A 14,683-nucleotide genomic window follows, 5' to 3' on the forward strand; every position below is an offset into this window, starting at 1 on the left:
CCAGTCACCTTGGCCATGGCATCGAGGAGGGGGGTCCACATGAACTCCAGCATGGACCGCACAAAGGCGTCGTCAACGCCCTTGCCCGCGTCGCGGGCCGCGGTGGCGCAGCGCAGCAGCTCGGGAAGGGACTGGACCGCCGCGGTGCGCACCTCCTCGTTGAAGTAAAACTTGAGCAGGGGGACCATGATGCCCGTCACCTGCTGCACATAGGGCAGGAAGCCCTCCTTCAGCTCGTCGGCGTAGCAGCAGATCATGGAGCAGGCCGTCGCCTTCTCCTCCAGCAGCGAGGTGCGCAGCGAGATCTTGCGGTCCCCCAGGATGAAGGTCTCCGTCTGAGATTGAAGGTGTGTGAGGGTGGAGCTTTGGTGGGGGGTGGTTGCTGACAATGAGGCAAGGAGTGGGTGCAGTCTGTGGGCTGAGTCAACATGTGGGAATTCCAGGGAGGGCAGACAGCTGCGGGCCTGTGGAGGTCGGACCTGTCGCAGAGAATCTACCCCATCCATCCCTAACAATGCATGTGCATCAATCAAGGTGAAAGGTCTAGAGCCGCGTTGATGGGCTTGTTTGCTGGAAAGGCTGAACTTCCTCAACAAGCACCAGGCAGGAGGCTCGGCACCTGTCCGATAGCGTCCAAGCCCCTGCGCCCCTTCAGCACCCAACTCACGTCCTCGTCTTCGTCCTCCACGTCGGAGTCGTCGCCGGCAGCCACCGTGACGTCCGGTTTCAGCTCCACCGAAGCAATCAAGGCGGGCATGACGACCTGCAGGCTTGACCAGGGTGGTGGGTGGGCTTGCATGCAAAGTACAGATGAGAAACAGGCACACCATCTCTGCCTGCTCCAACGGGATCAAGTCAGCATGAGCAAACTCTCAGCTGCACACCTGGAGGTAGGGGATGAACTCCTGGCCCAGGGTCTTGCAGATGCGAGCCCCCGCCTGCAGTGTGCAAGGGTGAGATGGGAGCGCTAGGTGCGTGGCAAAGGGAGTGGTCGATCTGGAGGGACAGGGTCATGTCGCAGCAGCCCAGGACTGAAGCTTTGGGGAAGAGCCATGCCAAGACCTCTCGGTCAGCAAGCCATGCCCATAAAAGACCGAGTGGCAGCTATTCTACCAAACAGACATTGACCCCAGAATTCATCCCTCCCTGACACGTTTCCAACCGCCAAAAATGCTCTGAGCCATACAGTGTTCCATGCATTCACCTCATTCCATCAGTGCCATGTAAGCCTCCTCAGCCAAACATAACCGTTAAATCCCGAGGGTCCCCTGCTCCTCCCTCCTCAGTCACCACAACTCAGCCAACCCCTGCATCCCAGCCCCCCACCTGGGTCATGTAGGAGGCCAGGGGGTCGTCGGCCTCCAGTCCCGCGGCCTGGGCGTCCTGCATGTACTTCATGACCTCGTGGGCGTGGGCGCGGAAGCGCTCGCGGCCCACCGCCATGCCCACCAGAGAGATGCACTCCAGGCTCTTGGCGCGGAGGAGGTGGTGGCTGCGGTCGTTGGCACTCCACCTACCCCACTCACTCGCCGCCCCCACCCCCCCCACCCCCCCCTACCCCCCCCAACACACCCAGTCACCTTGGCCATGGCATCGAGGAGGGGGGTCCACATGAACTCCAGCATGGACCGCACAAAGGCGTCGTCAACGCCCTTGCCCGCGTCGCGGGCCGCGGTGGCGCAGCGCAGCAGCTCGGGAAGGGACTGGACCGCCGCGGTGCGCACCTCCTCGTTGAAGTAAAACTTGAGCAGGGGGACCATGATGCCCGTCACCTGCTGCACATAGGGCAGGAAGCCCTCCTTCAGCTCGTCGGCGTAGCAGCAGATCATGGAGCAGGCCGTCGCCTTCTCCTCCAGCAGCGAGGTGCGCAGCGAGATCTTGCGGTCCCCCAGGATGAAGGTCTCCGTCTGAGATTGAAGGTGTGTGAGGGTGGAGCTTTGGTGGGGGGTGGTTGCTGACAATGAGGCAAGGAGTGGGTGCAGTCTGTGGGCTGAGTCAACATGTGGGAATTCCAGGGAGGGCAGACAGCTGCGGGCCTGTGGAGGTCGGACCTGTCGCAGAGAATCTACCCCATCCATCCCTAACAATGCATGTGCATCAATCAAGGTGAAAGGTCTAGAGCCGCGTTGATGGGCTTGTTTGCTGGAAAGGCTGAACTTCCTCAACAAGCACCAGGCAGGAGGCTCGGCACCTGTCCGATAGCGTCCAAGCCCCTGCGCCCCTTCAGCACCCAACTCACGTCCTCGTCTTCGTCCTCCACGTCGGAGTCGTCGCCGGCAGCCACCGTGACGTCCGGTTTCAGCTCCACCGAAGCAATCAAGGCGGGCATGACGACCTGCAGGCTTGACCAGGGTGGTGGGTGGGCTTGCATGCAAAGTACAGATGAGAAACAGGCACACCATCTCTGCCTGCTCCAACGGGATCAAGTCAGCATGAGCAAACTCTCAGCTGCACACCTGGAGGTAGGGGATGAACTCCTGGCCCAGGGTCTTGCAGATGCGAGCCCCCGCCTGCAGTGTGCAAGGGTGAGATGGGAGCGCTAGGTGCGTGGCAAAGGGAGTGGTCGATCTGGAGGGACAGGGTCATGTCGCAGCAGCCCAGGACTGAAGCTTTGGGGAAGAGCCATGCCAAGACCTCTCGGTCAGCAAGCCATGCCCATAAAAGACCGAGTGGCAGCTATTCTACCAAACAGACATTGACCCCAGAATTCATCCCTCCCTGACACGTTTCCAACCGCCAAAAATGCTCTGAGCCATACAGTGTTCCATGCATTCACCTCATTCCATCAGTGCCATGTAAGCCTCCTCAGCCAAACATAACCGTTAAATCCCGAGGGTCCCCTGCTCCTCCCTCCTCAGTCACCACAACTCAGCCAACCCCTGCATCCCAGCCCCCCACCTGGGTCATGTAGGAGGCCAGGGGGTCGTCGGCCTCCAGTCCCGCGGCCTGGGCGTCCTGCATGTACTTCATGACCTCGTGGGCGTGGGCGCGGAAGCGCTCGCGGCCCACCGCCATGCCCACCAGAGAGATGCACTCCAGGCTCTTGGCGCGGAGGAGGTGGTGGCTGCGGTCGTTGGCATGGGTGAGGATGTGGAGAAGGAGGGGCATGCAGGAGTCATAGTACTTGATAAAGTACTCCTGTGCGCAGTCGGCCAGGCTGGCCAGCGCGGTGAGCGCCGCCTCCTGCACGTTCCGCCCCGAGCCCTGGAGCAGGGCCATGAGGCGCGTGGCCAGCTCGTCGAGGTAGGGCGAGATGACGTCCTGGTCGCAGGTCTCCGTGAAGTTGACGATGGCGTTGCAGGCGTGGGCCTGCACGCGCGGGTTCTGGAAGTCGCCCATCAGGCCCAGCAGGGCCGGGACCACCGTGGCGTGCGACGCCTCCTGCACGATGGTGGTGATGGAGGGGACGCAAGGGTAGAATTCAGGGTGATGTCTGATCATTCCGCTGCCTGTGAGCATGGCTGCCATGGAGGGGCTGCAACAGCCATCCGCATCAGGCCACATACATGAACCTTCAAGCCAGATCCTGCCTGTCTGGGCAATGCACTGCCTCGCAAAACATGATCAGGACACCCCTGCATCTCGGCGTGACATCCAGCAGCATGTGGTGCCCACCCACGGGCCCCTTGCCTGCCCTATGCGTGCCTGGCCCTGCCTCCACCTCCCCCATCCCTGCCAACCTAGACACAACGCACACAATTCCCTCAACCCTCCGATCACCTCTTCACCCCCTCGCCATACCTGGAGGTCGGGTCCCAGGTCGGTGCAGAGCTGGCCCAGGGCCTGGCACGCGGCCCAGCGCACTTTGGGGGTGCCGTCCCGAGCGCCCAGCAGGCACAGCGCCACCAGCTTCTCCACCTCGTCCACCATGACCTTGACACAGCCCTCCGCGATCTGGGCCAGGCAGATGAGCGCGGCGTGGCGCTTCTCCCAGCTGCCCGTGTCGGCCATGTAAGCCGTCAGCGTGGTCCCCGCCACGGGCACCAGGGTCTTGCCGCCCAGCGCGAAGCTGATGCGGTCCAGACACTCCTGGCCAAACTCGAACAGCTCCCCCTCGCCCGCGTTCTCCTCCTTCTCGTCCTCTGCCGTGTGCCACTCGGGCACGTCCTGCATGTGTCGCGAGGGGAGTGTGGAGGTGAAAAGAGGGACTTCTCAGACTTGCAGTGCAGGCACAAAACGCAAGCTCTTGCCACCACGGCTGGGCCGCTGCCGCCCGGCGCCCAGAAACGTCGATGCACCCCTTGGTCCGCCTGCCGTCGGTCATTACATTGACTCACACCCAACCAACAGTCCATCCTCCCGTGCCCTACACGCACCATGCACACTAACACCCATTCCTCCACGAACGACCCTCCACCACCACCCAAAACACCCACCTCCACGTCCAGGAGGAAGAGCATGAGGCAGTTGAAGAGGCGCTCCGGCAGCTGCGGCAGGCGGCGCATCATGCCCGGCGCCTTCTCGCGCGCCTCGCACAGCGTCACGAGGAACTCCACCGCCAGCGTGCGGATGCCGGACTCCAGCGAGTCGGACTCGGCCACCTGCAGCATGGCGCTCACGATGTCCACCAGCTGCTTGCGCAGGAAGCGCGGGTTCTCCTCCGCCAGCTCGATGAACAGCTCCAGCGCCTCCTATGGAGATTGATTGAGAGGGGGTATGGAGTGTGGGATCTCACGGGGGGGGGGAAGTGGACAGTCGGTGCGTACGGGAGGACTGCGGACGGAAGTTGATAACACGTTGTTCCGTGACCGATATGCTGGCCAACGGCAGCCTCAAACCAATCCCAGCGCTGCACATCCGACCTCAGAGCCATCCTCCCCTCCATGTCCCAGCTCCGTATGTAACAGCCCGAACTGCGCCCAGAAACCCCACTCAACACCATGCGCGCCTCCGCAGACCGACCTGGGCCGCGGGCTCGTCCCCCGCCTGTATGGCGTGGCCGATGGTCTGCACCAGGGCGGGGACCAGGGCCTGGAACTTCTCGCGCTCCGCGGGGCTCTCCAGCTCCTGGATGAAAGCGCAGGTCGCCTTCATGGCCGCCAGGCGCACGTCAGTGGAGGCATGGGCCAGCGCGGCAGCCAGGATGCCGTGCAGCGTGCCCAGGTACTGCAGTAGCACGCTCATGATGTGGCTGGCCAGCTGCGCAAACATGCTCAGCGCCGACTCCATCAGCCGATCCTCGCCTGGATGGGGAGGATGTTGAAGGAGGGGGTGGGAACTATTTGTGTGGGTGTGAACGGGTTCTGTTGGGGCGGCTGGCATGCAGGCCCGTAATAGGCTATCATGCATCCAATGCCTGGCGAACGAGCAACCACTTGATTCATTTGACCCCTCCAAATGCCTGCGGGCACCTCTTTAAATCTCAAAGGAACGTGCTCCCAAACCCCTCCTTCTCAACTCACCAGACTGGATGCACTGGAACATGAAGGGGAGGAGCTCGGGCCATCCCGACTCCTCCAGCACCCCAGCCGCCAGCTCGCTCACAAGATCGCAGACCTGGCGATGGGGATGAACAGGTTTACTTTCAGCACAGATAGCATCTCCTCACCAAAACTGCTTGAACCCGCTGTGACTTCCTTGGTTCTCCCTTGAATGAGATCCAAGATGCCATGCATTCACAGTACAATTTCCCAGTGCCTCATCATAGGCAAGGGAACTGCCCAGACCCCCAACCCAGACTAACACAATACTGCGTCACCTTGTTAGCTATATTCCGTACTTGCTCCGTCTTGATGCTGTTTAGCGACTCGGTCATCACAAGTTGCTGCAATTTGGATACTTATCAGCACTGTGAGTAATGCATGTTGTGACACAAGCTCGACGGCGGCCAGCGCACCTCCCTGCTCAATGTATCCCCATCTCACCTTTGAGGCCGGCGACAGGCCAGTCCACAACGAAGGCTCATCCCTGACCAGCACCTGTGCGTGGAGATGTGAGGAAGGGGTCACTGGCAATCTCCCTCCCCCACTTTCCAAGCCAGTTTAGCTGGGCGATGCACATCCACAGCAGCCTGCAGCCGTGACGGCGACCACCGTCGACACCACCCCCACCTTGCGCAACAGCACGGCACACAGCGAGCGAGATGCTGGGTCAGGATTCGACCTCAGCCCTTGCACAAGCCCCGGCACGCATGTGTCGGGGTACTTCTTCAGCTCTGTGAAGGCTTGCTCCGCCTGGGATCGGACTTCGTTCTCCGAGGACAGCAGGCCTTGCAGCAATGCCGCAAAGGCTGCAGGATCCTGTGCAGACATTCTCTAGAGGTATGGGCAGGGACTGTCCGCTGCCGATTATCCTGGCGCGCCCAAGAGCGGAGAGACGGCGCAGAAACCGAAGGGGCGCAAACTTGTTCACCTCCTCACGGTCGGCGGGGCTGGAGATGGAGCTTGAACCTCACCATAGAGGAATACAGCGTGCTCTGATTCCCTGCCCCAGGGAGGAAGCACTTCCGAGAGCGCGCCAGGTTGGGCATGGCGGGGTTACACACTGCTGGGTGCCGTCGGGTAAATCGCTTACGTAACCCTGCGTTCAAAAAACATCAGCGAAGGCTCTTAGCCCTAAACAACCTTCAGTGGCAAAACCTGACAATGCAATACAAGTCTATAGGATCTGGAGGCATCCAGTCTGCCTCACTCATGCAATAAGCACATGCACTAAGGAAGTACATGTGGTCCAAGATACTGCTTTTTCCACTCACCTGTGCTGCGCTGACAGGACCCCTTACACAAGGTGGATTGATACATTCCTAATGATATTACGTGATTCGTGCACTACGAATATGCCTGGGGAAGCTTGGAGAAGATCGTCATGCGGAGAACGGAGGTCACTGCTGCTCTGGCAATTGAATTTGCTGTGCTCCATGCATGAAGATCCAGCATCTTAATGAGGTTTACTTTGGTAGGCCTTCACAGGAAGTCAGACTTTAGTCATGAAAGCACCATCTGGCCCTCCAACACAGATGTTCTGTGCCCTGCTTTCCTCCCAGCCCCGAAACTGACACGATCGGTAGCACACGGGGCACGACCTCGGTTGCCCAACATGCACGAGTCTGGGGCTGGCATGCAGCAGACGTAACCAACATCCGAGCAGATAAGAACAGGCTCGCCGCGCAATATTCCAAGCTGCCTCGTCGTGTCGGAGGTTTGAGGGGCTGGGACCAGTAACCCACACCGGTCAGGCCTGCCCCCCCAGTTCACTGCTGATGCTGGTGGGATGTCGGAGGCCAGGACTCGCCCCGGCGCATGAGTCCTGAATCATACTTCTTGCCTCTTCCTGGTGGAGATATGAGTACTGATGTGGCGGACTCCAACCCGGGCACCTCCTCGGAGCGGCCTCCAAACCGGTTCGTGGGCCTCTCACCCCATCGTCTGCAACGCCAGGCCTTTCCCAAGACCCTGAGCGACAAATACAGGTATATTGTCGGAGACAAGGTGTGGCAGGGTTGCCAAGCCTCTCCGATGCACGGTGCACGGTGCCCACCGCGGGTTTGTGTTCCCCCCTCCAGGTTGGGCGAGGAATTGGGGCGGGGTGCGTACGGACACGTGTTCCGCGGCCTGGACACCCGAACCGGCCAGCATGTGGCCATCAAGCAAATCGGATTGGAGCGTATCCCTGCCGGAGGCCTTCCGGTAGGAGGGGTGGGGGGGGGGCGGGATGTTGGGCAGACGCCTGCCGTCCTGATTGCGATGGTGGCAATCCTGTCCCGGGGAGGTACGGTCATGGCCCCATTTTTCATTGTCGTAGGGCATTGTTCGGGAGGTCGAGCTGCTGAAGACCCTGAACCACCCGAACATCGTCAAGTACTATGGCTCTCTGCGCACCGACACCCACCTGGTTAGTGCTGGTGGCTCTCAGTTTACATTGTTGCACTGACTTGTGAACCTGCCAGCCTGCTCTAGAGCTGCTGTGCCGCGCATGGGCGTGAAGGGGTGATGGTTGAGGAGCATGCAGTGTGTGCCCAAAGTATATCCCTCTTGGGCCCCCGTGGCGTTTGCAATCCACTTGCTTTGCAGCCGGGGTAACAGACCCTGCCATCACGCGAGTGGTTGCCGGGTGCTGCTCATTCCAGCTCTCCACCCACATGCAGTACATCGTGCTGGAGTATATGGAGAACGGCGCCCTGTCTGGCGTGATCAAATCCTCGAGCTTTGGCCCTTTCCCGGAGACCCTGGTGGCCGTGTACGTCCAGCAGGTCCTCCAGGCGAGTGCCAGAAAGGAAGGCATGTGGGCGCGGCACCCACACCGTACATGCCCCTTTGCCTGGCTCAAGTCTCTCCCACACTACCACCAACACACCTCCACCCCAACCCACTCCCCGGGCAGGGGCTGGCGTACCTGCACGCCCAGGGTGTGGTCCACCGCGACATCAAGGGCGCCAACATCCTGACCACCAAGGAGGGCGTGGTCAAGCTGGCGGACTTTGGCGTGGCGGCGCAGCTCTCCGACCTGGACACGCGCGCGTCGGGCGGCGGCGGCGCGCTGGCCGGCCCCGGCCCCGCCGCCTCCTCCCCCGTGGGGACCGTGTACTGGATGGCCCCTGAAGTGATCGAGCACAGCGCAGTCGCCCCCGCCGGCGACATCTGGTCCGTGGGCTGCCTGGCCATCGAGCTGTTCACCGGGTCGCCGCCCTACTATGACATGCAGCCCATGTCGGCACTGTACAACATTGTGGCCGACACCCACCCGCCCCTCCCCCGCGACATCTCCGCCTCCATGCGCGACTTCCTGCTCAAGTGCTTCGCGCGCGACCCGCGGGAGCGCCCCTCCGCCGCCGCGCTGGCCGAGCACCCCTGGGTTACCTACAACCGCCGCACGCTGCGCGGGACGTGGTCGCGCACGCGCGGCGGCCGCGCTGGCGGGCGCGCGGGCGACGCGCACACCAGCGTCGCGCTCGTCGTCGAGCGCATGCTGGCCGTGGACGAGGGCGGCGACGGCGACGGCAGAGGCGGTGGCGCCACGGAGGCAGGGGCACCTGCCGCGGGGGGCCACCCCCCGCCGCCGCCCTCGCCGGCGGCCGCGCAGCAGCAGCAGGCGCAGCGGGCGCAGCAGGCCGCCGGGCCCGGCGGCAGCGCGGAGCCGCCGGGGACCGACGACCTTACCGGCGCCGGGCTGCTGGCCAGGCTGCAGGCCCGACGCGAGTCCTCCACCGGCGCGGGCGTATCGGGGAAGGACGGCCCCGGCGTGGCCCCCCCCCCTCCGGCCGGCTCGGAGACCGCGGCCTCGGTGCGGCGCCAGCTGGCGTCGCTGGACCTGGGCCCGCCCGCCGCGCCGCGGAACCAGGTCAAGGAGGCGGCCGCCGCTGCCTCGTGCGCCGCGCTGGCGGGCCTGCTGCGCGGGGGCGAGGCGGCCGAGGCCGCCCGCGCGCTGCTGGCCGGCCAGGGCCTGTCCGCCCTGCGCGAGCTCCTGGGCAGCCCCTCGGAGCGGCTGCTGGACCGGGCGCTGGACGCCACGCTCTTCGCGCTGTCTGGGACGGCGGGGAGAGCGTGCCTCGCGCCGGCAATGGCGCTCGGCTTCGCGCCCGCCCTCCTGCGCTTCGCGGCGCCCTCCCACTCCCACATCCTCAGGGTCCAGGTGAGGAGAGGTTTGATCTGGGTTGTGGGGGAGAACACACACCAGAATCCAATGACAGGCACACCAGACGGGGGCATGAACACCCAGTCTAAACTGTGACGCTGCGGACAATGTGCGCATATCCCTACCGCATACTTCCCGGCACCATGTTCTCCAGGACAAGCCATACAGACACACTTGAATGCACACACTCACACCCCTGCCTTCAGGCTGCGAGGGCCGCGGAGATCCTGTGCGCCTCCAGCATCGGGGCGCGGGCCGTGCTTTCCTCGGACGCGCTCCCCGCCATGCTCGACCTGCTCCTGCCGCCGGAGAGGGGCGACGCCTCGCCCGCGCTGTGCGTGGAGCTGATGCAGCCGGCGCTGAATGCCTGCTGGCTGCTCCTACACCGCTCCGCGGCGGCGGCCGAGGAACCATCCGCCGCGCGGCAGCCGGCGGAGGGGCTGCCGCCGCTGGACGCGCTGCTGCGAGCCCTAGCAGCCGCCGCCCTGCCTCAGCGCATGACGGCGGTCCTGCGCACGGTGCTGAGCGCCTACTGCCTCAAGGCCGGGCTGAACGGGCCGGTCGGACGGGGGCCGGGAAACCACTCCCGCTCAGCCTCCGTGCCGCTGGTGAGTTCAAGCCTGCAGGGAGGGGTGGAAACTTATGTCGGGGATCTGAACCAGGCCTCTAGATGTGGCATCCATGCATCGAAGCTGTTGGATTTCTGAGGCGCTGCCAGCCTTGGTACCAAGAAGAGCTAGAGGCAGAGAGCGTCGCACTCCCTGCATAAAAGATAGCCCTTGCCCGTTCTCACCGACCTGGATGCTTTGTCCACAAACCCACCACACATCCCCTGGACACAACCCCACCCAGACGGAGACAGAGCTAGCCCAGCTGGCGGAGGAGAAGCCCACGAGCAGCGGCGAGACCACACCGCCGCGCACCCCCAGCCGGACGAACAGCCCCCGGGGTCAAGGCCCCTCACTCACCGCCACGCTGGGGTCGCCGCGGCGGGGTCCCTCGCCCACCAGCGCTCAGCAGACCGTGTCACGCCTCGCCTCCAGTGTCTCCATGTAGGGCGGGGGCACGCACGTGGCGTGGTGTCTTGGGGGCTGCGGGGCTGTGGACTCCTGGCCTGCAGGGCGTCGCGCGCGCGGGGGCCGCGGCAGGACACATGACTTTGATTCTTGAACTCAAGCCTCCCGACCACCCTGCCCCAGGCGGAGCGAGGACGGGCTCACCGCCGGCGCCCCGCCGCCCCGCTCGCCCGTGAAGCGTGCGGGCAGGGCGGACGCGCCCGCGCCCCCGCCGCCGGCGCCAAGCCCGCTGCCGCTGCTGGACGCCATCCTGAACATGTACGCGGCCATGGTGCTCGGCGACGGCGTGGTCAAGGCAGCGCTGGTGCAGCGCGCGGTGCTGGCTCCTCTGTTCGAGGTCACCGCCTTCCTGCCGCCGCCGCTGGCGCTGACGGTGGTGAGCGCGGTGAGGGCGCTGACCGTGGACCCGACCACGCTGGGCCCGCTGGCCGACGCCAGCGGCGTCGCCTTCCTCGTTGCCCAGCTGGCGCGCGCGGGAGAGCCCCTGCTCCAGGACCAGGCGCTGTCCGCCCTGCACAGGATGGCCGCGGCAGACAGGTGCGTTTGGGTCTTTCCTGGTTGGGGGTGAAAGGGGGGGAATCGGTGCCGCTGGCAGGGATCAAAAGGCCCATCAGGAGGGTCGCACGCCTGAACAGTGACGAGGCAGCCGCGCCGAAAATTTAATCTGTGTGGTGGCGGCTTGCGAAGGGTTCAACACTCTGCAAAAAGGGCCCGCTGCGATGTGCTTGAGAGCATCCACACATCTTTGCTGGCAACCCCCAGTGTCCCCATGTCTGACCAGTGGACCACCCCCCCCCCCCTCCCACTCCTCACAGAGCGCGGCAGGAGCAGGCGGCGGTGGCGGGCGCGGTGCCCTTTCTGTGCCAGCTGGGCATCCTGCCCCAGCGCGGCGCGGTGGCCGCCCATGCCCATGGCCTGGCCGTCTCGCTGCTGTGCGCGCTGGCGCGCGGCGGCGCGCGCGTGCGCGCCGAGCTATGGGCGCATGACGCGCTCTCCGTCTTCCTGCACCTGCTCAAGGACGAAGCGTGCCAGGTGGAGGTGCTGGATGCGCTGGCGGCCTGGCTGGCGGCTGACGCGCCGCGCATCGAGGCGCGGCTGGCCGCCGGCGATGCGCAAACGCGCCTGGTCACCCTCGTCCCCGTCATGTCCACCGCGGGGGAGGGCGACGCGCTGTGCGCGCTGCTCGTCCCCCTGCAGCGCCTGCTGTCGCTTTCGCCGCGCATGGCGCGCGAGCTGGCGCAGAATGGGCTGGTGCCACGCGTGACTGAGCTCCTGCGCCGGCCGACCTCCCCCACCACGCTGCCCGCGCTGGACGTGCTGGCCACGCTGGTGGCAGCCGCCGCGCAGCCACGCGCGTTGGCCGCGCGCTTCCGCCTCGCCCAGGTGCTCGTGCCGCTGGCGGGCCAGGCGGGCATGCAGCCGGGCGTAGCCGAGAAGGTGGCCCAGCTCCTGCAGGCCATACGCGGGTGACGGGTCAGGGAGGAGTGTTGGGAGGTCAGCCGCAGCTGCTGCTGGGAGCGGTCGTAGGGGACGGCGGGGAGCCTGTGCTGTCGTGCATGGGGGCATGCCATAAGACACACCTGCATGACGGCGCCCCCCCAGTTCTTCCACTTGCCCCCTCACCCCATGCTAATATGTAACGAGGCTTATGCACATACTGCAGTGCTGCCTCTCCGGTCAAAGAATCACAAGGGCACCCTTTGTGTGAGTGCCGTTTGACACACCTCATCGACATTTCAACACCGGACAACATGGGCAGCAGGCACTCTCGTATGCAAGCAACCACATCCCAGTTACAGGATCCTATGCGCCCACCCCAACCGTGTGTGCAGCATAGAATAGGAGGTAGGCCTGGCAGTGCTGGACGTCGGCCTCGCTGGCCGCCGAGATGCAGGCGTCGTCGCACAGATACCACTCGCCCTTGCCGCAGCGCAGGTATGCCACGTAGTGCCCGCCCTGTGTGTGGGTTGGGAGGGGGCCAGGGTGGTGGGTCGAGAGTCTTCCTTGCGATCACGGAGCCACGGCCATCGAAGGAAAGTCTTTGGGAGCCTCAGTAAGAGGGAGTAATGGTACCGCTGGGTTTCCCAGACTGACGATCCACATGTCCCACACCCAGCAGCCACACAGGTGTATCCTGGGAGCCATAACCAGGCGATGACCCTCCCAGCTTCGCGCAGTGATCACCTTGAAGTCCCCCTTGTGGACGACGACGGCGTACAGGTCGTACAGGGGATAGGTGCCCTCTGGGTTCATCATTGGCGCTGCAGCGCAGGCGCCATTGCCCTGTGCATGCTCCCGTTCCGACCTGCCATGGCGGGAGAGTCTGCCGGCGAGGTGACCATTGAGGGGATACGAGCATCCTGTGCACAGGCAAAGGACGTTTCTCTTGTTACAGGGCCAGCACACTCTCTCCCCACCTGGCCCCAAGGGAGCTGAGGAAGGGCCGCATGTCCAGGTTTCTCATGGGGAACTCCAGGTAGGTGTTCAGCTTGGTGGCCACGCCCCTCAGGCCGCCTGAAATGGTTTGGGAGCGCAAGTGATGGTGTGAGGTCGGAGAGCGGGTGACGCCCGAGGCTCGCTTGCTGGCAAGGCGCGGCGGCTGCAGACCGCCCTCGTGCACATCCGATCGGCCACCCGGGGCCGCCTGGTGCCGGCTCCCTTGAGAGCCCTCCCTTCCCCTTCCGTCCCTCCCTTGCCCCCATGTATCGTCCCCCTAACCCCCCCCTTCTCAAACCCGCCTGGGTGCTCAAAGCGCTTGGCGTGCAGGACCAGGAGCGGGGGCAGCGCGGCCAGGGTCAGGCGCTTGGTGGCCCCCCGGCCCCTGGCCCCGCACGCGGCGCACTGCCAGGCGGCGCCCTGCAGGTCCTCCGCCCGCGTCAGGCGCTTGAGCGCGCCCAGCAGGCTGGCACCCGGCCAGCGCGTGTACGAGGCCAGCGCCGGGTGCTCCCCGCCCCGCGCCGCCCGGGCCTGGGTGGCCGGCGCAACCGCCTCCCCCCGCGCGTCCTCGTTCCAGGGGCCCGCCGCCGATCCGGGGCGCGGGGAGGAGATGGCCTCGGCCTCGGGGCCTTCCGCGCCGGGGCTGCGTGATGTGGACACACGGGGAAGCCCGCTCCCCGAGCGCAGGGTGGCGTCGCTCCACGCGTCACTCTCTTCCCCGCCCGAGTCGGGGGTGGGCGGTGGGGGGGAGCGCGGCGCCGGCCGGGCGCCCCCCCGACCCCTGCCGGCCCGCCCGCGGCCCCGAGCGGCCTGCCAGAAGAGGGATCGACCAGAGGGAGGGAGGGGTTGCTCATTTTGGTGGCGAATGCTCTCAACCCAGCGTAGAGCACGATCGAGGGTAGAGCTGCCGGTCAGCTGCCAGGCTTGGAAGGCCACTGAATCTAGTTCATGCCTTCCACTTCACTCTGCGTTGCCGCCAACTATCCCAATGATCTTTGACCAACAACAACACCCCAGCACACCCAGGCGCCTGCCCACCTTGGCACCGCGGCCGCGACCCCGGACGGGGGGCGCCACCCGCCTCCCGTTGGCCGCCCGGGGCGCAGGCGGTGGGTCGGCCGGGTCGAGGGCGATGGCCGGCGCGATGAGGTGCGAGGCGGGGGGGATGTCCAGGGACAAATGCATGAAGCCGTCACGTGTCGTGGAGGCGTGGGCGCACGCCCAGCACGTCACCTCTGACTGCAGGGCGCCTGAGAAGGCCTGCGCCACGGGGTGCCCTGCAGAGGGTGTGTTGTGATTTGGCTGAGTGCCCTGGCTGCCATATTCCTGGCGGCCTGGAACACCCTTTTCGAGGAGCTGGGGTTGACGAGAGGCACCGGCGCCCCCAGGCCAGCCATTGAGGGTGGCGAGGCCCCTGCATCCTCGTTTCACGGCAGCAGTTAGGTCTGCAGCCCCACATCCGGGCCCCCGCCCACCTGCGTCCTTCATGCTGACCAGGGCGTCCAGGAAACATACCAGGAACTCATGGGCATCCTGAGCGAGGTGCATGAGGGTGGGGGAGGGCTGTATGCAGGGGAGCGCCAAAGGTTTTGCCTCCAAAA

The 14,683-nt window shown here is 64.9% G+C and overlaps 4 protein-coding genes across 4 annotated transcripts in view; 2 read left to right on the top strand and 2 right to left on the bottom strand.

Annotated features, from left to right (window-relative positions):
* Window positions 1–6,469, bottom strand: part of F751_5860 (Importin-5) — a gene marked incomplete at both ends in the record, with an annotated part of 9,200 nt that extends 2,731 nt beyond the window's left edge. The window contains 15 exons of the mRNA XM_011401682.1: window positions 9–335; window positions 668–763; window positions 885–938; window positions 1,327–1,492; window positions 1,612–1,907; window positions 2,192–2,335; window positions 2,457–2,510; window positions 2,899–3,381; window positions 3,742–4,107; window positions 4,377–4,631; window positions 4,903–5,183; window positions 5,403–5,496; window positions 5,865–5,918; window positions 6,051–6,239; window positions 6,395–6,469. Coding sequence (XP_011399984.1) covers window positions 9–335; window positions 668–763; window positions 885–938; window positions 1,327–1,492; window positions 1,612–1,907; window positions 2,192–2,335; window positions 2,457–2,510; window positions 2,899–3,381; window positions 3,742–4,107; window positions 4,377–4,631; window positions 4,903–5,183; window positions 5,403–5,496; window positions 5,865–5,918; window positions 6,051–6,239; window positions 6,395–6,469 — 2,934 coding nt within the window. The remainder of the gene's footprint in view (window positions 1–8; window positions 336–667; window positions 764–884; window positions 939–1,326; window positions 1,493–1,611; window positions 1,908–2,191; window positions 2,336–2,456; window positions 2,511–2,898; window positions 3,382–3,741; window positions 4,108–4,376; window positions 4,632–4,902; window positions 5,184–5,402; window positions 5,497–5,864; window positions 5,919–6,050; window positions 6,240–6,394) is intronic.
* An 811-nt stretch (window positions 6,470–7,280) lies between these two features.
* F751_5861 (Serine/threonine-protein kinase sepA) lies at window positions 7,281–10,626 on the top strand (the record flags this gene model as incomplete). The annotated part of the gene is made up of 10 exons (XM_011401683.1): window positions 7,281–7,408; window positions 7,502–7,625; window positions 7,741–7,830; window positions 8,084–8,188; window positions 8,320–8,421; window positions 8,548–8,822; window positions 9,117–9,219; window positions 9,376–9,567; window positions 9,777–10,178; window positions 10,423–10,626. 10 exons carry the CDS (start codon window positions 7,281–7,283, stop codon window positions 10,624–10,626), a joined length of 1,725 nt encoding a protein of 574 aa, XP_011399985.1.
* Window positions 10,627–10,902: 276 nt separating this feature from the next.
* On the top strand, window positions 10,903–12,116 carry F751_5862 (Serine/threonine-protein kinase sepA; the record flags this gene model as incomplete). The annotated part of the gene is made up of 3 exons (XM_011401684.1): window positions 10,903–11,183; window positions 11,462–11,540; window positions 11,664–12,116. 3 exons carry the CDS (start codon window positions 10,903–10,905, stop codon window positions 12,114–12,116), a joined length of 813 nt encoding a protein of 270 aa, XP_011399986.1.
* A 333-nt stretch (window positions 12,117–12,449) lies between these two features.
* On the bottom strand, window positions 12,450–14,630 carry F751_5863 (Ubiquitin carboxyl-terminal hydrolase 22; the record flags this gene model as incomplete). The annotated part of the gene is made up of 6 exons (XM_011401685.1): window positions 12,450–12,602; window positions 12,831–12,969; window positions 13,064–13,150; window positions 13,381–13,548; window positions 14,095–14,359; window positions 14,558–14,630. 6 exons carry the CDS (start codon window positions 14,628–14,630, stop codon window positions 12,450–12,452), a joined length of 885 nt encoding a protein of 294 aa, XP_011399987.1.
* Between the last annotated feature and the right edge of the window lie 53 nt (window positions 14,631–14,683).

The sequence above is a fragment of the Auxenochlorella protothecoides genome (assembly GCF_000733215.1).
Source record: "Auxenochlorella protothecoides strain 0710 unplaced genomic scaffold scaffold72, whole genome shotgun sequence".
NCBI lineage: Eukaryota > Viridiplantae > Chlorophyta > Trebouxiophyceae > Chlorellales > Chlorellaceae > Auxenochlorella > Auxenochlorella protothecoides.